The following is a 25301-nucleotide window of genomic DNA, read 5'->3' on the forward strand; positions in this document are numbered from 1 at the left end:
ATGTATTTATATATAGATGAAGCAGTTGGACAAATTGAAAGTTAGTTATCTGAGTCCATCTCTTTGCCTGTATGTAGGCTAATACCCTAAATTAGTAGACTATGCCTTACTGAGGACAGGACCTATGGTTTACTTAACTTCCAGTCACCAGAACCTACAGATTATAAGTCATAGGCACTCACATTATCTGTTAAACTGAATTATCTCTAGTAACTGGATATAGTATGCCTGTTTTAATGATATTCAGAAAACAGATATGATACAGCATTCCTTGGTAACTATGCTTGTGAACACTGTATTTAATTGAAGGTATGCTACCTGAGGCTGGCATTGGGATAGCTTCTGTTTTGGCTTTGGAAAAGCTTTCAATACTGCCGGTGGCTTGACTTAAACCATCACCTCTTTATGTACACAGGCCCCCAACTTTAGTTTTTTATCTTCTTAAAAGTGTATTTTATTGAGAGAGAGAGAGAGAGCGAGCGAGCAAGCGAGAGAGAGCTCATGCACGAGCTGGTGAGGGGCAGAGACAGGGAGAGAGGGAATCCCAAGCAGGCCCCACATTGTCACTGTGGAGCTGGACACAGGGCTTGAACCCACAAACCATGAGATCATGACCTGAGCCGAAATCAAGAGTCAGAGGCTTAGCCTACTGAGCCCCCAAGGTGCCTCCAACTTTATAATTTTAAAATAAAATGACCAATATTCCCAGATATTTTTAACTATATGAATGGAACATATCTAATGTGAAACTTTAAGCCTGGCTCTTAATACTAAAGCTTTAAATGGAGATGCGTACCTACATATTCAGATTGCTCAGTTTAAATATCAGCTTTATCTAAAAAATGCTAGACTCACTAGCTAACAATGAGTAGAAGTGAAGTAATTTGATTGATCAGCCTGACATTATTTCTCTGTATTGACTGGTTGATATATAGCCTCAGCTCCTCTGGTGGTATTCTCCACCTTTATTACTCAAAGCCTTTCTGGCACATACATTGGTTGGTAGCTTATCAACAATGTCTAGACACAGCATTACAACTTATTAAATGTCATTTTCATTTATCTTGTCTTTGTCAGAGACATTCCAACCATCTTTGTGAATAAATCTACCAAGAGTAAACCCACCCTTAAATTTCCAGGGGGCTAGATGTTAATTTTCATTGTCATATAAATATAAATATAAATATAGATATAAATATAAATACTTAGATAAAATGTTCTGTTGTTGAAATGCTGTCAGAGGAACAGGGGCAAGAGAAACACATAACCTCTTTCTCCCACCTGAGTGGTATTCTCTCCAGGCTTCAGAAAAGTCCTTCCCTGAGCCTGAGAAGTTTGTTGGACATAGTATATAGCCTGGATTTTACACTCAAGTAAATATGCTCTGTGTGTTCCCAAAAAGGCCAATATTTATATATCAAACTCACCAAGTTAAATTTACTTTCCCACATTAAGCCTGCATGATGAATGGCTTTATCTTGCCTATTACAGCCTGTTAAATCATAAATCCCCAGGCAGGAGAAAGAGAAAAAATGACTTGAATGAAGAAAATCACTAAGGGACAAACCATTACTATTTTAGATGGTTATACTGAATCACATTTGCTAACAATATTATGTAAAATACCTTAGAAAACCCATTTAGTCTTATTTTCCTTCCATTTCAATTTCTATTGCCTAACAACAAAAAAAGAATGTTGATACAGGAATATCATCTGACTAACCCAATATTTCCATTTCCCGATTTTGTTACCTACATAGTATATTGTTCCTTGAACCAATTTTACTCGTATCCGTATTTGTCGGGTGAATAAATAAATGAATGAATAAACATGAGCATTACAGTATTTTCATATTTTAGTTGGAATGCCCTCTCCACTTACTGACATTTTAACCTCTTTCTTGGTTTTAAGGAAATTCTGTTTCTCAAAGGACCCTTGTGTTGTAATCGGTTGTAGTTCTTCTCTTCTGCCGCCATTACTTTTGTAGGTCTTTGTGTTTTGTTTAGGTAGCTATTTTAATCTGCTTTGTAGTAAAGTGTCTTGTTCAATGTAAAACTACTCATTTAGTGCTTTTTAGGCTTCTTTACGTTCCGCAAAGTGGATCATCCGGCATTCAGAAGGTAGGATGGCATCAGAGTGGCCATATAATGTCCAGTCCCCAAACTGGACACTTTTGAGGGGGAGGTGCAGTATTAGTGATAATGCTGGGGCACCGGCAGGAGCCAGGACCTTCCGGGGGAACCAGATGCACAGGCTCCGTAGGAAGCATGTCTGGCAATTCTGGTTTAAATAAGATTGAAACACGAATGCGAGTTGTACAGAATGCACTGTGTTCAGGTCCATTTTCTAATACCTAAGAATAAAGTAGACTTCAGTGGATGTTGTGAATAAGTATATTCTTCGTGTTTCTGCAGAGGTTATGCTTGTAAAGACTAGAGAATAAACACATAATGGCAAATTATTGGATGGTTCAGGCTCCAGTTTTTGCAGATGAGAGTAAAAATAAGTTACACGGTCTCTCTCATGTGGGTTTGTTCTGTGTACTGGTTGTGTTCAGGAAATAATTGTTAATGCCTTAGTGTGATGGTTGTGTGCACATCTGTCTTCCTTACTTGACTGTGAACTCCTTAAAGGCATAAAATGTGTGTTATTCATATTTGTGTCTCTTACACCCCCTGGCATATGCATAGTCAAATACTGTGTGCTGTGACATTGTGTAAAAATTTGGAAGAATTTTGATGGTTCAGTCTTGGCTTAATGAAGGCTCTGCTCTAAGATTCTTGACTGATGGAACTCTCCACTTCTGAGGAACTTATTTTTTAAGAGAAGCTATCCTAGGAACACCGGAATGGGTGAGCATCTGGTTCTTGATTTCAGCTCAGGTCCTGATTTTGCAGTTTGTGGGTTTGATGCCCATGTTGGGCCCTGCACTGACAGCATGGAGCCTGCATGGGATTCTCTCTGTCTGCCCCTGCTTAGCGCCCACAAGCATGCTCTCACTCTCTTTTTCTCTCAAAATAAATAAACAACAGCAACAAAAGAAGCCATCATATTTTTGAATTGCCATATTTATGGAAAATGCCCCTTTAACTTAAGTGAAATATACGTCTTGTTATAATTATGACTTTATTTGCCATATTTCTTGAACACTCACTCTGTACAAGGCTTCATGAGTCTACTTACTAGTCCTCATTTGACCTTCTGGATCTACCTAGAATAATCTAATCCCTTTCCTTTCATATAGTTGAAGTCTGCTATCATGGTCTCCCTAGTTTTCTCTTATCAAGTCTTAGCCTTACCAGGTTTTTAAATCCTTTCTCATATGAGTTACTTTCCAAACTTAATTGGTATTCTGTTCATCTTTGAAATTATCCCACTTTGAAAGTCTCTCTTAAAAAGAAATACCCAGTTGAGAGCAAAATCTGCCAGGTGAGGTCTGAGCACTATTGAGTATAGCAGTTTATTATGAAGATTGCCACAGAGTTCTACCGATTGTCTGTGCACAAGTGTGCTTAGTAAGGGGGCATAGGGAAGCTAAATTCTAGCATTCTCTCCACCTGCCAAGCCACATGTCCTGGCTCAGGGCTGTGTCTTCACAGAGAAAGGACCTCCATTTTCTTATTAGCATAAAGGCAGGGTATGGGCTTGCTGGGACCGAGTCCGTGATGCTGACCCGTTCTCACCTTGCTCACCTCCTAAACTCCATATAGCTTTGTAATATAGCCTAAAATTTTCTATGCTGTTTTGGCAAGCATATTATTTGTGCATTATTTGACCTTGTGGCTAATGAAAGTCCCTGGTTCTTATATATGAGCTTCTGTTAAGCCAGATTTGTGCTATTGTGTCTGACGTTGATATATGTCATTGAAAAGGATAAAGACTTTCTGCAACTTATACAGATTTTCTTCCACACTGGCTTGAAGTCATTAATCAACACTCTTTAGGATTCTTTTTATTCTTAACCAGCGATTAATCCATTTCACTCGTAGTCATTTCTTCATCTTCTTTAAAAGGATATCTTGAAGCAGTAAAATCTTTTGCTAAGCTTGTTGTTTTATGTCCCTGGTACTTCCCTGAAATGACCTGGTTTGGCAGTCCTATCTGGGTAAACAAATATTCATTCTTGGTCATCACTTCTTTTGAAGCAGCCACAACTTATTTAATATACATATTAGAATTTAATTAAGGCTTGATATCAAGCTCACAAGTTTCTGGAGTTTTTCTTTCCTCACTGAACATCCCCATTGGTTTAAAAAATCAGGACATTTATTTCTCTCAGGAAATGTGGCATCTCTCTTGATCTTCTTAAATCTGAAGGCGGAGATCTGTGAAGGTGGTTGATCCATCACTTACTTGGTCTCCCTACCCCTCTTAATTCTTTTCTGGAGCATCACAGCAACCAAAGTCAGAAGGTTAGAGGACCCTGAGGCTGGGTCTGTGACCCCACATCCCCGGAGATTGTGAAGAGAGCAGCGACAGAGCTTCGTCTTCAAAGTCATTGGACAGAAGTCAAGGACAAGCAACAGAGAAGGCAGTTTGCTTCACCATCAATATTGGGATTAGTTAAGTTGATGATCTGCAAGATTTTATGAGGAGCCCACATCTCCCGACCTGCTGCTTTTACTCTTTGCAAGGTCCCTCATCCTGCTTACTCCACTTAAACGTAATGTTTTACTACATGGGTAAACGGACTCCCTGCCTCACAGTCTTGACAGGCAAAAGAAGAACTCCCCGTGTACAACTGTGAGAAGAAAGAATTCATTCTCATATGTGAGGACAAGAGCTAGGTCATTTATAGCTGGTCTGTTAGTATAAAAGATATATCTTTCTGTTCACTCATGGTTTCCCACTCATGAGAAACTCTAACTGCTTAATTTCTACAGGTTACTGCAGGAGTTCTCAACAGTGACCGAAGAGTGAAATTTCCTCTGAGAGAGGAAGGCTAAGCAGACTATATCAGAGTATACTAGACTTTGACCATAATAACAAATGACCCCCGGAACTAAGTGGCTTCAAATGAGATGCTCACCCATGCTACATTTTCAGTGCAGGTTGGTGGAAGGGTTCTTCTCTGCGGCCTCTTCTCTTGTTCTTTTTTTTTTTAAACATTTATTTATTTTTGAGAGACAGAGAGAGACAGAACATGAACAGGGGAAGGCCAGAGTGAGTAAGAGACACAGAATCTGAAGCAGGCTCCAGGCTTGGAGCTAGTGGTCAGCACAGAGCCCAATGCGGGGCTCAAACCCACAAACTGTGAGATCACGGACCTGAGCCGAAGTCAGACGCTCAACCGACTGAGCCACCCAGGTGCCACTTCTCTTGTTCTTACTACAAGGTTCAGGATGATAGAAAAGCCACTAACTAGAGCATTGGCCTTCATGTGGGTAGGAAGTACAGTCCTACTATGTGTCTGAAAAGAGAGAGAACCAAAGCATGGGTGAACAGCCAAATAAGCCAGTTGAAAAGATCTTCTTGTTGATATAGAAATAATGGAGTTGAGTGATACAGACTTTACCAAAAAAGTAAGAAGACTTTTTAAGAGATTACAATTTAGAATCCCCAGATTCTAGAATTGAGGAAAACATGCTTGAAAATTTAAAACTTCAGCAGATAATTTGAAAGGAGAAGAGTCTTTTCTAAAGTTTGAATTAGATTCCTAGAAGAATGAGTGTGATGATTTTCTCACAACACAGAGCAAAAATACCAAGAAATGAAGATCCTGAATAAAAAACAGGAGAGACATAGAAGGCATGTTCTAAGACACTTAACTTGAAAAAAAAATCCAGGAGGGAAAAAACCAAACAGATGGAGGAGCAGCAGTAATTTAAAAACAAGAAAGAGAAGAAAAATGTCTTAAGATAAAGAAAGACTTGAAATTTCTATTTGAAAAATATAGTCCAGGTCCAGGCCAGTTTCAGGAAAAAATAAAGTATGTGTGTACACACTTACATATATCTACACACATAAATATACACATACATACATACATATACACATACATGTAAATACACCTATGGATACATGTGGATATGTGTACACTGGAGTTATAAATACATAAGGGTGTGTGTGTGTGTGTGTGTGTGTGTGTGTGTGTATGCAGGAGAATACAAGGGTATATATGTGCAATCTATGGCTCCTAGAAATTCTAGAAGGACAAGGAGAGAGAAAAGTTTTTCTAACCTTCCAAAAGAAATTTCTTTAAAAAGAAATTTTTTTAATGTTGATTTACTTATTTTTCAGAGAGAGAGAGAGAGAGACTGGGTACAAGCTGGGGAGGGGCAGAGAGAGAGGGAGACACAGAATCTGAAGCAGACTCCAGGCTCTGAGCTGTCAGCACAGAGCCCGATGGAGGCTCTAACCCATGAACTGCAAGATCATGATCTGAGCCAAAGTTGGACACTTAACCACTGAACCAGCCCTAAGAAGAAACTTCATAGTAGAGAAAGACTCTGACCAGCACTAGCCTGCAACCATTAAAGCCAGAAGACAATGGAATGTCGAGAGGCCATTGAGAGAGGGGTGGCGTTGGGAATCTCCTCAGAGATTTCACTTACCAATCAGATGAAAGACAGAAATAGTCTGATCTGCACAGCCTTAGACTGCAGTCTGTTTTTATACTATGGCAAAATGCTTGATGAACTAACACAACCAAATGAAAATTGAAGAAGAGTAGATGTTTCAAGACAGGAGATCAGAGATAAACAGTTAATTGAACTATATACAGTTAAATATTTACTCACCCATGGAGCTCTATAAAGGTTTTTGTTGTTGTTGTTTTGTTTTGCCCAATTTATTAATAGGGAAACAGAGGCTTTGAGAGAGTAGGAATTTAAGCAGAAACCCTTTGAGCACAGAGCCTATCCAGTTAAGTTACCTTTCCATATGGCTTTCCTTGATGCTTTTGTGTCTTAGTTTGTTCTGGCTCTGACCAAATACCACAGGCCGAGTGGCTTGTAAACAACTGGAATGTCTTTCTCCCAGTTCTGGAGGCTGGCAGACCGAGATGAGAGAGGCTGTATGGCCCGATGAAGGCCCCCCTTCCAAGGGGCAGAATTCTCATTGTATCTTTTCATGGCAGAAGGGGCACGAGAGCTCTCTCGGACCTCCTTTATAAGGACATTAATCTTATTGACAGAGTCCTCATGACCTAGTTCCCTCCCAAAGACCCATCCTCCTAATGCCATGACACCAGGCATTAAGATTTCAAAATATGAATTTGGCCACGAGGACAGGAACGTTCAGACCATAGCACGCGGGCAGAGCAGAGCTGCTTAAGCAAACCTAGAACACCAGGAGGTTTTGAGGAGGGAGAGACACATTTGTCAACCAAAGGTGTTTGATGTTAAGATATCAAATACAAAGTCCACATATCAAAAATAAACTAGGAAAAACACAACACCTGACAGAAGTTTACCTAAGTAATGGGACCAGATGAGGTGACATGAAAAGTAAACCACTAAATAAGAGAATGGGCAAGTGTATAAACAGGCCATTTATAGTTGGAGGAATACAATTGCCAATAATTTGGAAAAATATCCCTCACCTTCTTTGCAATCTAGATGGCATAAATTCAAACAACATTAGAATAAAAAATTTTCCACCTTTAGGATTGGCTACAATTAAAAGCAGGTGTAACATTTACCATATAAATAATGGGACTTTGTTATTTGTATACTTTCATATGTTCATGGTCACAGTATAAATTTATACATTAAGGAAAAATAATCCCATAATATTTATGAAAATGAAAAGTATATACACCAAGGAGACCCACTGGGAAATACAGTTGTATAGAAACTACAGCATTTTACATTAAGACATCCATGTATGGGTAAATGTTTAATCACTGGCTCTGAAGAAAGAAGGAAGGGAGGGAGGGATATGAGGAAGAAAGGAAGAAGGAAAATCTCTCCTTTGTGGCACTTGCCTCTTTCTGTGCTGTAAATACTCTCACCATGGCCAAGGTCAAGCTATTAATATGCACGCTTGGTAGAAGAGGCACACCATCGAATTGGCATGCTTGCAGGACACGTGCACTAGAACTCCAATTACAACATTACCGTGATGTCTTAATTTTGTCTTCTGTAATCTCTGGATTGTTAGACTTGTTAAAAAAAAAGCATTAAATACTTTTTTTAGTTTTTGACATTCTTATAAAGTTTTTATGAAAGTGTCTGCTTCACTCAGTCTTCTACGGTTACCCCATAAAGTCTTTCAGTATTTTCGCATCTGGTTTATTGGGTTCCGGGGTCTCAAATTCAGTCAAGTGCTCCATTACTATTTTCCCATCGTCTATTACACATTGTAAAGAAAATTGACAGCTCCTTTCATAAAATGAATCTTCAGCCCTCCAAGGGCTAACTTCTTTGCCAACCTTGGAGGATCTGTGTGTGATTGTATTAAGGGAGTAGTCCTGTTTCTTTCAATTTTAATTTCACTTGAATCAAGTTTCATGGAGACAGAAACCATATTTGTCTTATGTCTGGGATTTAAGCAGAAGCAGTTTGAGTACAGAGCCTATCCTGTTAAATTACTTACCCATGTGACTAGCCCGATTCCTGGCACTTGAGAGTTAATAAATAATTAGCTAGTAAATACTTTTTTTTTTTTAGCCCTCCTCTATCTTTTTGTTTGAAAGCTACCCTGATAGAGAAGATAACAGTGAAGAGTAGTTGCGTTCCTTCTCTGCTGTGAACATTATCTCTACTACACTTGGCCCAACTAGATCCACTTCTGTTTTCCTGTTTGCGTTGAGTTTAAAAGAAAGACTTACGAAAGAAAAAGGTGCTTATGTTTCTTCATATTTACCTTAAAAAAAACCTTTGCTTCTTTCTCTGCATTAGCCTGACACTGTGTGCATCTTTCATATTGTACATTTTTTCTGTCTTCGTACCCACCCTTTGGAAATATGAGCTCATCAGAGAGCTTTCTCTGAAGCCACTTGATTAGTATTATCATTCAAAAACCTATTCCTGTTATGTTTATTTGGATCTTTATGATTGTGTTACCAGAATTTCTTCTCTTAATAATCTCTTGCCTTATTTGAGCCATCTTCCTTTTTAATTTCTCCAGCCATGATGTCACAGTTCTATTTGCTTTGGTGTGATGAGCAACGAATTTCTTCTCTTAATAATCTCTTGCCTTATTTGAGCCATCTTCCTTTTTAATTTCTCCAGCCATGATGTCACAGTTCTATTTGCTTTGGTGTGATGAGCAACGAACTTGAGGTTTCCCAGCATCCTTGACCAACTGGATATGGGTGTCACTAGCTTTCGGACTGTTTCCCGCAGTTTTATACCTATCTTTGTTCCTTTCCTCCAAAGCCCTTGGACTGTAGTATATGGGACAGACATTTCACTGTTTTCTCACAGTTTAATGATGTAGGTAATGTTTGCTGAATGCCCACTACATGTCTGTCTGAGTCAGTGTTGCCTATTTTATTATAAGCTCCTAGGAAAAACAAATGTCAAGATGTCTAATATAGTGCAGTTCCTTTGGGCACTTAAATGCTGTGTGTATTTGTGTGTGGTGTATGTGTGTAGAGCAAATATTTTATTTACGTGTTTTTAAAGGAAAAGATCTGAAATAGGTTGGTATTTAGGTAACTCCAAGTCCTTTAAAAATAATGTAGTATCTGTGAGCTCCGTGCGACTGAGTCAGTCAGCAGGTATGGAGGGTCATGGAATATACCTCAGAGTGATACACAGAGTGAGTCCTTAGTATCACTGCAGAACTATCTTACAAAGTAGAAATTTGCCATCAGAGTGTTTACAGGCTTTGTCATATCTCTAGGCTGCCAGTTCTATTCTTTTTGCAAAGGCCATGAAGAGATGGGGAACCAGAAAACTTAGAAAGGGAGAGAGAATATTCTGTGTTAAGTAATCTGGAAGACAAAAGAGATAAAAACTAATGGAAAAAATAGTTTCAATGGTTGAGAAAGTGAAGACTTAAATATGACGGAAGGCCACATGGAGTCTAGATATAATGCTGGAGGATAGATGATTTTGAGCAAAGAAGTGCCCCAACACACACGTGTGTGCAGGTGTGTGCGTGCGCACGCGCGCACACACACACACACACACACACACACACACACACACACAGAGTCATAGAGAGAAAAGATAGAGAGCAACACAGAGACAGAGAGGGACAAGAAACCCAGGATAGCATGAGACCTAATCAAGTTTGTGTTTATGGTCATATGACGCTTAGATTGAACAGTGACTGATAACAGCGTAAGGTTTGTAAATGTGGCACCTCATTGTGCTTAGGAGTTGAAATTTCTTTCACTATTGCTGTGTATTGTTTGACCAAACATAAAGAAAGGTAATTGTTTTAATAATCGTGTCTGTTTTTTTGGGGGGAACGTTACCTAAGTGGAGTGATGATGCTGTTTACATCTGTTTTAGCCCCTGCAACCATTGTTAAGCCACTCCCCTCAGCTGGCAAGTGGATATCTAACTGGTATGCGGTGTTTAGGAAGAAATGAATAGCCTCGTGCTGTAAGGCCATGCCTATAAAATAACAGTAAACTTCATTGTAACTAGCTCTTAGACTCTGATTAGGAACATATAAACCTGCAAAGAATCTTTATCTTGCAATCAGTGGCCTGAACGTTTCCATTGTCTGAGCTCAGGGGACAGAGCCTCAATCTCTAAGGAACCTGGGATTATTCATTGAGTTACTCTCTGCTTCACCTGCAAAAATGGACGTTCCCTTTGTCCCTTGCCAGATTCCCAAGGGAATATGAAGAATGAAGTCTTTAAAGCTCTGCAAAATATATATAAATACTTGTTTTAATTGAACATTCTCCCTGGGCAGACACATAGGCCTGATGATTTGACAGGTTCCTTTTCATCTCCATTCCTTGTGATGGAAATGCATAAATCCCGTCCTAACCGGCTCATATGTTAATATCTTCAAGAGGATCCTGATAGATCTGCCAGCCTAGATGGATGTGATTTCTAACCAGCTTCACATTCCAGCTGTGTAACAAACTAGAAGGGCAAGGCAGATCCAATTTGGGCTTCTCCCTTTGCCAAGCATAGTAATGAATTCGTCTCCACTTTCTCCTGTTAGAGCACTGAGAGGAATTTTAAAAGGCCTAAGTGTTTTAAAATGATGACGTCATGAATTTGCAACATAATTCAATGACACAAGTTATTAAGAGGATACCTACTAAGTGCGGGACATTCTGCTAGGCGTTCACTTGGAGAAGTGTTTCCAACAGCCAACCCTCAGTGCCATCTCTCAAGAAACTTAAAATGTAATCAAGGAGATGAAGGGATACATATTTAATACTAGTAAAAGCAAAATGTGATGAGGCAGAGCATATTACTAAGGGGAGACTAACTGATGAAATCAGGCATAAGGAGATGGAGAGGAGGATTTGAAGCAAGGCTTAAGGAGCATAAGGTTGACCACTTGTTACTTCTGTAGTTTCAAAGCTAAGGACCTGCCTAGACAGAGGTAAAGATGGCTACCCCAGATGGCCAGTTTTTGAATGAATGGGCCTGATGGGTCAGGTCAGCACCCGACCCCCAGTTGGTATTCATTCTGAGAAAAAGAAGCTGAAGGAAAGAACCCTGTGAAGGAAGGACCCCTTGCCTCTGCTGGGGAAGAAGGCTCATAGAGAGTCTTCGAGGCGTGTGGTTAAATGGTGACACTGTGTACGCTTAACAGTAGACTTTCTGAATAGGCCCATCTCAGCCTGGCGGTCGGGGAGCCTGGGTGGAACTTGAGAGAGAGGGGGAGATTTTAGAGCCTTCGATCCTAATGGGGGACAAATATAAAGGATAAATGATGAAGGCAACAGAGTGTAGATCAGTGAGAGAAAGTTGGCAATGAATAAACTTGAACAAGTAGGGCCCTCTTTTCAGGCCTGCATTCAAAGGGAACTTCGTGTTTTAGGATGTCAGTTTTGTCATTCTTTACAGTACTGTCTTTTACCTTGGATTCCAAACATTTTGCAGTTTGCTTTCACAGAAGATAATACTGGATTCCTGAGTGTTTTACCTTGACAGTGTTGATATACTTTAAGCCCTGTTTACCCAAACAGTGGCCTGGGATAATTTTGTTTGTCTACCTAAATAGAATAAGATTTTTTTCCTGCAGCCATCAGACATATTACTGTTTGTGATCATAGGGCTGTCAGTTTCAGGACTGTCAAAGGAAAAGAGAACAAAATTGTAATTTTTTTTGGTAATTAATCAGAATGCAGGTCACTTCCATACCATACTTTTATTTTATTTGTTTAGGAAAATTAGTTGATCCTTTGGATTTTATACAATAAAGAAAGCCTGTTTTTCCTTGCCCCTTTTCCCTTCATCAATAAATTAAGACACTTATCATCAGTCATCAACAACAACAAAAACACCACCAGCCTATTGTTCTATATTGACGGTACTGGTGAAATTAAGACAGAGGAAGAACGCTTTGTGGGGCAAGAGTGTAATGGGAACCAGAGCTTCAGGAAACCCACTTCTTGATTCTGACTTTGCTGCACACCTGCAGAGACTTGACCGGTGTCTTTCTCTCTGGGTCACTGTGCCCATGTTGGTAAAATTTAGGGCTGAAAACCTTGTTTCATGGTTACGCGTGATAATACCACCAGCAAACACTACTGAGCACGTATTTTGTCAGACACTGTGCTACGCCCTCTGCTGACGTTACCCTACTTCATTCAAGTAACAGCCCTCTGAGGTGAAACATTATTATCTCGTACTTTTATTTCAAAAAATTTTTTATAGTTTATTTTGGAGACAGAGGGAGATAGAGCATGAATGAGGGAGGGGCAGAGAGAGAAGGAGACACAGAATCTGAAACAGGCTCCAGGCTCTGAGCTGTCAGCACAGAACCCGACACGGGGCTCGAACCCACGAACCGTGACATGATGACCTGAGCTGAAGTCGAATGCTTAACCGACTGAGCCGCCCAGGCCCCCCTATTATCTCATCTTTTCAGTTGGGGGAACTGGACATAAAGTGTATCATGTATAACATACCAGGCATTGCACCAAGGGCTTTTCATGTGGTTAGTCCATTCTCATGCAATCCTCATAACAGCTTTATATTCTAGCGCCATTTTACATAGAAGGAAATGGAGATTCCAGGAAGCAAAGCAATTTGTCTGCCCTTTCATCCAAAATGCATCGCAGATCCAGGACAGATACCCAGGATTCCTGACTCCAAGGCTGAAACTCTTCCCCTGTACCGTGTTTACACCAAAACCATTGGAATTCAACTTTTTTCCGGGTCTATTTTATCTGTCAGAGAAACCTAGGAATTTGGCAACTTGCAAGCCAAATCTGGCCCATTGATGTGTCTTGCTTGCCTGCATGGCAATTTAGAAAATTTGTAGTTGCCAACATTTTAATGTCAGAAAGCTTCCCATAAATAACTAGATTTCCGGCTTGTTTTGAAAAATGGAAAGATCTGGCATCCCTAGGCCCTACTCCTTCCATGGCAAATGACCACTGGAACTGAATCATGTGCTCTCAAGTTTCACACAGGGCCCACCCAGTCCTCTTCATCTGTCTCTCTTACCCCCAAAGCCTTTGTGTTCATAGGAGTTTTTTGACTTCTGGATTAAAGATTTCTACTTCTCCAAAATCAAGAGATTTAAAGGTTTATTGCATAGCACAGCAAGGTGATGATCCTACTTTGCTTCTTCCTCATGATATCTATAAGAATGAAAGTCATAGTCATGTAGTTTCTCTTTTGCAGGGCTTTTACAGACAGAGCGTTTCTTCAGCGTAAGTGACATTTCAAAGTCAGGAAGGCAAGATGAGTCGTAATTGGCTCCATCACTATTTGGGTTTGATGCTGGCACCGCATATGTTTGCCCTGGTTGAGTAATCTGTTTGCATCTGTGCAGACCACACACAGACAAATGTGAACTCTGTTTATATTCATTTCCTGCCTGGGAACTTGGTTCCTTTGGGTTACCGCTTTGGAATGATTGATAGATTGGAAATTTACTGGTATAGACGTGGATGCAAAAACTCACTTAGACTCATTTTGGAAACTGACCTTAATAACCTTCTTTGAGCTATAGTAATTGGGACATTGTCAATGACACCTCCAATGGCTTAGAGCATTTGCAATGAACATCATGTCTAAATATGAAGTGTTCAATGTAATCAAGGCATTTAGCATTCCCATTTTATAGATGAGGCCATTGAAACCCAGAGTAATCTAAAGTTACGTTAGCTAGGGAAGTACCCATATTATATATCACCAGCACCTCTCAGTAATGAGCAGAATTCCCTCTCACTTCTTGGATGTCTCTCAGGCAAGTGAGCAAGTTCCATTTCTAGAATTCCTGAAGAGAGACAAATGGACCCCTCTGTTTGCATTTCTTACGAGCATCTGTGTGCAAAAGACCAAGAGGGAAGGGATTGAGCTCAGGAGACTGAAAACTCCTAGCTCTGCTCTGTGCCTTGTGCTGGGGCCAACCACAAGAGCTTCCTAGGGCCTCTTCCCCACTGTGAGGATCTGGCAGAATGTTTGCAGACTGATCTCAGTGACCTGCAGAGGTAGCTTTTTAGCATTTAAGATCTCGTCCCTAGCCTCTATAGTCAGCCAGAGAGTTACAGGTAACAGTAGGTGAGGAGTGAAGGAGAACAAAACTGGAAGCCCTCCAGGAGGAAACTCGCTGGGACACTTCTCTGGAACCTACCCTTGGAAACCGGGGGATCCCTAATCCGTGTTGGGCGGCTGCAACGTGTGTCCTCTTACAGTGAGTATCAGAATTTTTTATTGGAAAAGGTAGGCACTCGAACTCAATCTCTAGCACTGAACTGGGCAAAAAGAACACGTGTGAAAAGTAGTTTCTGCCTTCAGGGAGTTGTATTCTAGGTCAAGGATGTGTACAAAATCGTTCCAGTAGGAGCTCCTAGGCTTCTTTGAGGCACTGATCACCAGCGTCATAAGAACACTTCATAATGCCGTGTCTATTCCTGACTCATAATATCGTGAAACTGTCTGCGACAAGTGCAATTTTGGGACAAAGGAAAGAAATTGCTGTAAAACTAAGGAGGGGAGATGTTAAGTTGCCTTAGACCAGAGACTAGGCAGAACCAGATTTGATGTCAAATAAGCTGCCGCCCTTTAATATTCAAGATATTAGGCATTAATAAACCTATCAAGAGGCCTTACATAGCCAGTGAATGAATGAAAACTTGAGCGCAGTTTGGGAGAGTATAGTATGACACCTCAGGACGTGCTGAGACCCTCCTCCTGGGTGGATACAGTTGTTGGCAACCTGTGGTATCATTTTCATGATTTTCTTGCTGTAACGGTACTCATCCTGCAAGAGGCCAGGGAGCCAATCAGCCTACTGGAAATACGTTTCCTTTCTACTGTCTGCCATGGTTCTCCTTCAGTAGACCTGGAGATTTGAAGGTGACTCTAATTAGACATCCATGCCATCGGCCTTGTATTTCTCATGTGTGAGAAATTTAGCAGCAGAGTTTTCCCATAAGTAATGTGCAGAATCCGTTTGAATGGACCAGATCATTTAGAACTGCACTCTGACACTTGGTAGCTCTGGCTGTTGTATCTGTTTTAAGTGTGCCTCTTGTAAATGATTGTTTCCTAAGTGAGTTTATCTGGCCGACGGATGAAGCATTTCTGTGTCGATAAGGACAGAGTTAGAGAAGATCATAGAAGTACATCAAGTAGGCTTTCATATATGGAGCTCTAAAGTCTGTTTGTCGTGCTTCCTTTCCATGCCTTTCCTGATCCTGGCTTCTTTCCGGTCATTGTGACAGCTGTTTATCACTGTGTTTGCAGTTCATTTCTGGATGAATTACCCGTTGCTCCATCTGCTGGTCGTTGTTGTGGCTTCTTCAAGTTCCCACGTAGTGGGGGATTGAGGGGAACCAACCAATCTAGGCTGTGCAAAGGGCTGGACTCTCTATTCCCATCAGAATTATTTTTCAGAAAGCTGCTATAGAATTAAGTTTCCTCAGTCAAGCGGGGTTTATGTAAAGCCATATGCTGGTGTGATTTCCTCAGATAAAGCCTTAGACATGTTGTTTTAGAATCTCCTGACTAGTAGACAAGTCCGTTCTGTGGGCAGGCCCGCCCCATGCTCCAGGAGCAATGGTGGAGCCCCCGAGGTGCTGAGTGCGTGACGTTTCCAGGGGCCAGTAGTCCCTCTTGAGGCACTAGCCTCCGCCCAGAAGGATTGACAGGATATGACAGTGAAATGTATCAGCAGCTGAGGTGGGGCAATGGAGCGATCTGTGTAATCAATACCGTATTTGGATTGTCACTTGTAAAAGGCTTAGAAAATAATGCAATGGAATACTCAGTTCTGAAATAACACTGAGTGTCATTTCACCTTTCTTTGATTCAGAAGGTCCTTTAGAATCCTTGTATCCTGAGGGAGCCAGCTCATAAAGATTGGAGGTCTGTGAAACCAGACTTTATTCTAGTTGGGACAGGAAATGCGCAGGTGGAAAGGGCATAAAGTCCTCCTGGCCCAGGACAGGGATGAGATCCTGGAGCAAACGTAGGGTATTTGCAATTAAGGGTACTAGTTTTCATTACTGTGTGCCTCTGCTAATTCTTCCCTAAACCTTCAGTTTTGGAGTATAACATGGGTCAAGATAGGGCTTCCTCTTTAACTGTTTGGTCTGTCACCTATTAGCAGTTTGAGGTGCTTATTAATACATCAGAAGGCTACTCATTTGCAGCAGAGACCCAGAATTTGCAGGGAGGATCTCCTGGGGATGGACCTGACATTGGTGTGTGTAGTTCATGCAGCTCCCTCTGCCTCTGACCGACTGCGAGAACACATCAGATGATGCAGCACCCCCGTCCTGGGTGCCTGGCGGCTTCACACATGCCACATGACTCTGGTGTCCTGACTTGGTGCCCTGTCTCAGTGCCGGCTTCCATCTGGGTTTCCAGGCTCATCCTTCAAAGAGTTGAAAATAGCATCACAGTTTCCTTCTCTCAGGAGCTTTCTCACCTTTTACAAGCCTGCGGGACAAGCGGACCTGACCTCGGTGGCCTCTTGTCTGTCAGCTCTGATTGAATATTCACTCTGCGGAGCATCATGCCAGGCATCGTGGAAAATTATAGAAGGAGGAAGGGATGCACTCCTGGCCTTTGAACATCTTATCAACTTACAGGAGAGAGAGAGAACAGCACAAAGCAAAATATATGAAAATTCAAATGTCAGCCAGACACATATTGTCCATTATTTATAAATCCAATTAAAGTAGTCTAGGAACACACATTTATGTTCATATATCAATATGTACATAAAATTAAAGCATTTGCTGACATGCCTTGAAGGAGCTGGGGTTGGAAGAAGATAGTTTTCTGCTGCATAAGTTTTTGGCTCTCCAAGAATGACCTGAGAGACAAGAGGAATGGGAAAGGAAGCTAAGAGACAGAAAGGCAGCCAGGAAAGCGTGTGTGACTGAGCCAGCTGTGGGTGATGACGGCCGCTTGAGCTCAAGCCTCTGGGGAAATGCTGGGGACCAGCTACGAACACACTCACCGTTATCCCCTGGACTCTGTCATCCTCTGGTGGAGGACTCCTCTCAGGACGAGTCAATGCCGAGAATTCCGGGACTGCCCTGCCCATACAGATAGTTTTGGAGAATACTCTAGTGCAATGAGATGCAGCTGATGGTGGTTGGAGGTTGGCTTTGGAAAGGCCTGAGGGATACCGGGATATCAGCAGCCTCTGCTACATTTACAGGTATTAATGGAACAATAGCGTGGGAAGCTAAGGAGAGAGAGGTCGTGCACACTGAGGAAACCCTGCGTGTGAAGGGCCAGATTAACAGTGGGTGACATCGAAGCCAGAACTCCTAGGCTTTCTTAGGTGAGTTACTCGAGGAGTGTGGTTCAAGGGGCAGAGGGAAGAAGGTACCAGCTTCCTGAAGATGGAAGGCAGTTTGGAGTCTGAGGATCCAGGCTGTGATGGCCACTCCAAGTCAGGACGCCCAGTGTTCCCCTAGGCGGACCTTGGCTGCAGATCATGCTGGGGCTAGCAGGTGGGTTAGCCACACTGTGGGGTAGAGACAGCCACTTTATCTGTGACATGAAGTCCTGATTCAGCCACAGGGCTCATTGCAGAAGAACGAAAGCTGCATGTGTTTGGAGTTGCTGTGGGTTGCCATGTGCCTCTTCAATTCCCCTAGGCTGAAGAAGCAGGTGGTCAGCAGCAAGCAGTGGGGATTTCTTCCCAGGTCTCCTGCTGTGTTTACAGAAGACACGACGGGCAGCATTACTGGGGAAGTGGTTCTGAGCTAATGCAGCCTCCTCTCGTGTTGCATTGCCTGGTATTATGCTGTGTGTTTGTACCTCTCAGGAGAGCCAGCAGATGCGGGCGGTTAAGACCGTCAAAGGTTGCGGCATCGCAGAGGGCTCTCATTCATGTGACAGTTAGTTGTTGCTGTGATGTTACAGAAGGTCTGCGCCCTACACTTCAGCAAATGCTGAAGGACTCCCACGCGTTGATCTTTGCTAATGGAAACGACCATGGGTCTACTGATGTTTTAGCTGCCCTGGCAGATGTGCCCAGGAAGGAGCTCCCAGAGACTGTACCTCAGGGGTTAGTGACTCTCTGATCGATCAGATTATATGATTTGATGTGCTCCATTTCTTTTCTATCCTGTATTTAGATGTGAGGCAGAAGAGATCGAGAATAGAAGTGTCTGGATATGTTAATAACTTATTGATAGCTTTCATGTGGGGGGGGGTGTAGGATGTGTTCATATATTCTTATGTACACAGTAACATAGTTTGTCCACGGGAGAGAGAGGAAGTCCGTGTCAGGTTGGATCTGGTCAGGAGACCGCTAAGCAGGTTACTTTAACAGAAGGAATTACTATGAAGACTTCTGTGCAGGTCAGAAAAGTTTTCCTGCGCTCCCTTAGGGTCCATGACTGAGTCCGGAAAGCAAAGGACAGACTAACAAGAGAAAAGCATATAGATTTGTTTTACATAAGTGTTATGTGACGTGGAGCCTTCACAAGGAAATGAAGACCCACAAGCATAGTTAGAGCCATGAATTTCTCAGCAGGCATCCTGAAGAGTGGACAGTCATGGGGGAACGTGACGGATCAGGGAGCAGGAGGCGAGCGTAGCAACCTGGGGGAAAGTGAGCAAGGCCCTGTGTTAGGATTCTTCTCGGCGCCCCTTTGTCTTTAGACATAAGGGTGCTCCTTTCCTCCGGGTCCAGGGAGGACACCTCTCACAGGAGGGCTTTGTGTGTGACCTGTTTCGCAGAAGAAGGGGGAGAGGGGGCCGAGGTCAGAGGGACCTTACTGCTTCTACTCGTTTCTCACACTTCTTCAGTTTGCAATGCTTGGTATCCAAGGTGCCACCTTTCCGGAGCCGCATCACTTGTTAACCAGGTGTTGGATAATCCAGCAGGTTCACAGAGGTCACCGACTATGGGGGCAGCTGGACCTCTAAGGCTGAGGGAACAAAGGGAAGAAGTCAGGATAATGAAAACTTAAACACGCGCGTGATGGGCCTTGCAGAGGGGGCACCCAGAGCTCTGAGGGGGCGGCACTGGACGGCTAGCTGTGCTGAAGGAGTCTGGGGCTAGAGAGAAACTGCAAAGTCGAGTCAGTTGCTCGGATTGGAAACGGTTGCTCTTGCCATGATGAAGACTTCTCCCTGGAGCCACGTGACAGAATAGGAAGCAGATAAGGGGGCCAGATCCCTCTCTACCTCCCACCACTGGACCTAACAGGGAGCTTGCAGCCCGGGACAGATGTGTTTTGCAGAGTCCCAGCCCCAGCACTATGAAGCAGGGTGGGTTTGGACATAAGACACAATTAAGTTAAAAACCAACATAGAGAGACAACGTAAATGTGTGTATACGTATAAGAGAGAAAGAAAAAGGAAGAGAGTGCCTCTGAGCGAGCTAGCCAGAACAAGAAATGTAGCCAGGAGCCGGCTGGGATAAAGATTGCTGCTACTCGATTATAAGAATAATCATAATCATAGCCTGCATGTACGAACTTGGTGCAGGGGGCATACCGTTAAGGACTCTTACTTAGCGTGGAGGTGGGGTGGTGATTAAGTTCTAAAGTCGGGGCATTAGGGGAAAATCACATATAAACACTAGAATCACACGCTAAGCCTCTAAGAGCCTGTTGAAACGAGAAAACGTTTGTGTCTGCCGGTCGTGTGCTCAGTCGGTGACACACACGTGCGTGCTGCGAGGAATGCAGGTGGAAGCCCTCCCCCCTGCCCTGCAGGTGTCATCACCTTCTCGCTCTCTTCCGCTTCCTCACCAAGCATGGACAGAGGGCTTCTTAGAAGCTACGGGTGTATGGGCCGCAGCCGCCTCTTAAATCGTGCCACGTATGTGCTGAGCGCTTTCTCATATGCTGTTTTACTTGACGATCACACTGACCCTGGAAATGGTATTATCATGCCTCCCTAATCACAGAGAGATCAGATGTACGGGGAGGTTGGCTAATGTGCTATGGGCACAGCCAGTGAATGACAGAACCTATGTTTCAAACTCAAGTGCATCCTGTTCCAACCCTATGCTCTATCATTAGCATAGCCCTGCCCCCCACCTCTGAAGGTCTGCCCTGACCTTATGTCTAGGGCATAACCTGTCATCCCTACCATCAAAATAAGGGGCCTATGCAAGGTCTGCAAGGTGCAGAAGACCCGCAGTACCCAGCAAGGCAGGCTCTGGGCATGCATGGCTATTTACATTTAAATTAAGTAAAACTAAAATTTTTAAAAGTCAGTTCCTCAGTCACACTAGACCCATTTCAGGAGCTACATATGGCTAATGACTACCATATTAGCACAGAACATTTCCACCCCCAGGGAAAGTTCTGCGGGAGATCCGTAGTGAGTGAGAACATGATTCTAAAGCTAGTTAAAAAACCTGGCTCTGCATCTTACTGGCTGTGCATCCATGGGCAGGTTCCTCAACCTCTCTGTGCCTCAGCTGCCCGTCTGTAAAACGGAAATAGTCAAGGCAGCTCCTCAGAGGGTTCAGATGAGAGTTAAGACACTATTCACGCATCATGGGTGCTGAATACATGTTACCTAAATGGGGCAAAGGTCTAACATTATGTGATTTTCTAAGAATTCCACTGTCTCTATTTACCTTCTGATATTTTTATTGGAGAAAGAGAAGACGAAGTTTGAAGCAGGGGAAGAAGTAGCTGGATAATTTATGTTTGGTGTGCTTCATGGAGTCAGGGAATCCTGTGTAAATTCACAAGAGTATTTTATTTAATATACATTACTACAACTCATACTGTGTACCAGGTTTTGATCTAAGAACTTAACACATATTCAGTCCTCCAAATGGGCCTGTGATGTAGCTAATCTCTACCCTCATTTTCAATACCCTTTGCATTTCCTGCCCTACACATCTTACCACTTTTCTGGGTGAGTCCCGCAGGGATGAGGAGGACGGGACAGAGATGAAAGAATAAGATTCTACCCCTATGAAAAGAGAAGAGAAACAAATAACTGTAGAGGGAATATTATCTCAGGTTAGATATTTTGTGTGCGTCACCTAATGTAGTGTAACAACCCTATGGGGTGGATGATACTTTCCTCATTTTGTAGATGTGGAAATAAGTTGTTAAAACCAGCCCAGCATCACACAGTTCCAGGTGAGACCTGTGATTCTAACCCAGGCCTAATTCCAAATCCTGTATATTTTTCATGGCATCTGGATGTCTTTTGATATGGAGGGTAATTTAAAAAATTATTTTTATTAAAAATTTTTTTAATGTTTTATTCATTTTTTGAGAGAGAGAGACGGGAGCAGGGGAGGGACAGAGAGAGAGGGAGACACAGAATCTGAAGCAGGCTCCAGGCTCTGAGCTGTCAGCACAGAGCCTGACGTGGGGCTCGAACCCACGAACCATGAGATCATGACCTGAGCCAAAGCTGGACGCTTAAGTGACTGAGCCACCCAGGTACCCCCCAGAAATGATTTTTAATGATTATTTTTGAAAGAGAGAGAGAGTGTGTGTGTGTGTGAGAGAATGCAAGCACAAGCAGAGGAGGAGCAGAGAGAGAATCCCAAGCAGGCTTCACATTGTCAGCACAGAACCTGAGGCAAGGCTCGAACTCATGAACAAAGAGATCATGACCTGAGCCGAAATCAGGAGTCGGACACTTAACCGACTGAGACACTCAGCTGCCCTAGAGAAGACGATGTTTTTGCATGTTCAAGTATAATGCAAGGTAGAAATAAAAGAATATAGGGGTGCATGGGTGGCTCAGTCGATTAAGCATCCAACTTTGGCTCAGGTCATGATCTCATGGTTTATGGGTTCAAGCCCCATGTTGAGCTCTGTGCTGACAGCTAGCTCAGAGCCTGGAGCCTGTCTTCAGGTTCTGTACCTTCCTCTCTCTCGCTGACCCTCCCCTGCTCATGCAGTCTCTCTCTCTCTCAGAAATAAATAAAACATTAAAAAAAAGAATATAGATAAATTGCCTTAGGAATGAAGAGGAAAAAGGGATTCCTTGTAGTCAGGAGGTCAAGAGAGGCCTCTTTGAAGAGGTAGCATTTGCAATGGAGCTTGAAAGTTGGTAGCATGTGGGCAGGTGGGATTGGGGGGAAAAGATTCTAGGCACATGGAGGAGCACAAAGACAGACTCTGGCAAGATAAGGATACCATGAGTAGTTTACAGAGAGAGGCAAGGCTGGGGTTCTGCCTGGGTAGGAAGGACTCTTGTCACTGACAGTCTTAGCATTGCCAGTGCCTGGGCATAATAAAAAAGTAGAGTAACTCTTAATTGTATGATTGAGTTTAAATCCTCTATAGACAGTGTGTCCCTTTATCTTGGAAGGGCAGACCACTCCCACCGGCCCCTACCCTTCGAGTATGACACTGGTAACTGGATGTGTTTGGATAAGTTCCTTTCTCTGCCTTTTTCTCTCTGCATTTCTTGGTAGCTGCCAAGTCCCCACAAGTTCTCAGCCTGTGTTCCTCCCCGGTGTGCACCCCGGTGTGACCCAGGAGCTAGGTTCTGTGGAGGACCCAGGGGAAGCTCTGGACCGCCCATGAGTTTTGGGAAAGGAGGGGCACAAGTGGAGCCAGTCTGGAGTTCTCCTGACTCAGGCATAGGAACTTTCTCCAGGATCGGGCTGATGCATTTAGGGTTAACAAGCAAGTCTAGATTGAACTCAAGGGCCCGGACCACGGGTCTGGAGGAATCTTAGAGATTCATGACTGGGTGGGAAGTTGAGAGTTTGAAGTTGAAGACTGAAATCACTGAAGAGAAGACCCCGGATGGTTGTTGATCCCCCTCCTCCAGCCCCCTGCCCTTCCCCTGGCCACCTCCCCGGGGCACAGGACGTTGGAGGACCTCCCGCTAATTTGCCACTGCACTCTGCTCTCTGTTATGTAGTGCATCAGCGACAGGGGCCACTCAGGAGAGTCGGGGTGAGGCTGGCTGAGGTTCTCAAGGAGCTGAGTTTTGAGTTGAGGGGCCTGCGTGGCAGTGGAAAGATGCTCCTGACCTCTCAGACCTTTGAGACCTCTGGGCGGTCGTAGACGTCACCTGGAGCCTCCCGTCCAGGATGCGGCCTTCTAGGGGAGTCCCGGGGACAGGGAGCAGGTAGAGTATCCTTTCTGAGTTTTATTCTCTCTCGTCCTCCCTTCTCTTCTTTCTGTGTGTCTGTGTTATTCTGTTGTGTCTCCTTCTCCTCAAGATTCCTCGACCAGTGATGCAGGGGTATTTATTTTATGTTCTTGTCAACAGAGATATCATGGACTGAAAGGTGATGGGTACCCCAATGAGCTCACTACAAGATCCCAAAGATTCCAAGCCACAGGCTGCTCCAAAGCATAAAGGCACCCTTCTGGAGAGTCGGCAGGAAGGAAGCCTGGAGGAGGTGAGGAAACATCACTCTTCCCTCTGTCCTTGACTCCATCAGCCTTTAGCTGTCAGATGGCTGGGCCCAGGCCTGATGGGCTTTTTTCCCTGTGTGTCCTTCCGCAGGCTCTGCTTTTGGCCAGAGAGGACAGACCGCCTCCTCAGGTCTCTGTGGGAACCGCTGAAGGACAGTGAGGAAGATGTGGCTGGTCCCCAGGACAGAGACATAGCTGGAGCCAGGAAGCACCTGGAGTGGGACTCAAGCCCCCAGCACCCCTTCAGACCGATGCTCTCTGGGCTGCGTGTGGTGCCGGATTGGACTGTTTTTGCTTTGCTGTCACCTGCCTAACACGGTTCTAGGTGCTTTTGAATGGTTGGCTTTCTTTCCTTTTGTTTCCTCCCCCACTCTTTTCTTTTTCTTCTCTGGGCCCTGAGAACTGTAAGAAAAGAATTGCTTTAGAAAGTATAATTCTGTTGCTGACATTAGCCTTGTTTATGAATAAATTCTGTCCCTAAGGATTTTCTGAATTGCAATCCCAGGTTACCTAGTAAATGGGGCTGCATGGTTTGATTTGTGTAGTCCTGATCCTTAGATTAAAAATACGTTTTCTTTCTTTTTATTTTTTTGTAAGTTTGGATCCAGGTAATGGCCCGAGTCCCGTTTGCTTAGCTGCCGAAGCGAGCTCCATGTGGTGTCGCTTGGAGTGGAAATATAATCAAACATATATTATACCTGGGGCTCTCGCACGCTATTTGATATATATGTTATGCTACAAAGAAACACAAACCTTGTAGGCTGAAATTTAATTCCTGTCTGATCCTGCAGTTAGAATGGTAGAGAAATTATAAATATCAGAAGTGGCTTCAAATACCCTGAATGTAAGCTAACCAGCAATAAGTGGACAGTTTGGAAGTGCCGTTTTCCGAGGCAGAGCTGGAGTTGGGAGATGGCTGACCTCGTCAACAGGGTTGCTCAGGTCTGTCTGCGGATCTGCTCGTTATGGAAGAATCCGAGAACAAGGCCTGCTTCTGTGTTTGGGGTTACGGAAATTGTGGCGTCTCTGACCGAATGCTCTGTAACTGTGCCTGCCTGGCAATAAAACACCTTTGGTTGACCCAGCAACAAGGTCTCTGTCAGTTTCCTGCAACGTTGTGTCCTCAGTGCTTTGTAAGAAAGTCCAAGGTAGACCTTTGAGTGGCTGACCAGTCAGAGATCTCAGCCAGATGAAGCATGATGCGCTTTCGGTGGTTGTCCGCACGTGGGGTCCGTGTGTGTGGTCACACTTCTCCTCTCCATGTCATGGTCCGCTCCAGACCGCTCTAGTCACGTCATGGCCCAGTTAGGCCGGTGCGCTGCCATCCGCGTCATTCTCTCATTCTGGAGTCCCCATTTATTTCTGTGAGACTCTAGAACAGGCCACACACTGTCAGAATGTCAATTCCCTTGTCCA

General features: G+C 43.4%; 1 protein-coding gene across 1 annotated transcript in view; it reads left to right on the forward strand.

Moving 5' to 3' along the window:
• Nucleotides 1–24973, forward strand: part of LOC115292883 (procyclic form-specific polypeptide B-alpha-like) — a 158464-nt gene extending 133491 nt beyond the window's left edge. Inside the window, exons 4-5 of the mRNA XM_029940849.1 lie at nucleotides 23737–23869; nucleotides 23977–24973. Of these exons, the coding sequence (XP_029796709.1) occupies nucleotides 23737–23826 (90 nt within the window). The 3' untranslated portion in view covers nucleotides 23827–23869; nucleotides 23977–24973. The remainder of the gene's footprint in view (nucleotides 1–23736; nucleotides 23870–23976) is intronic.
• The last annotated feature ends 328 nt before the right edge of the window (nucleotides 24974–25301 follow it).

Source organism: Suricata suricatta, chromosome 5 (assembly GCF_006229205.1).
Source record: "Suricata suricatta isolate VVHF042 chromosome 5, meerkat_22Aug2017_6uvM2_HiC, whole genome shotgun sequence".
NCBI classification, from domain to species: Eukaryota; Metazoa; Chordata; class Mammalia; order Carnivora; family Herpestidae; genus Suricata; species Suricata suricatta.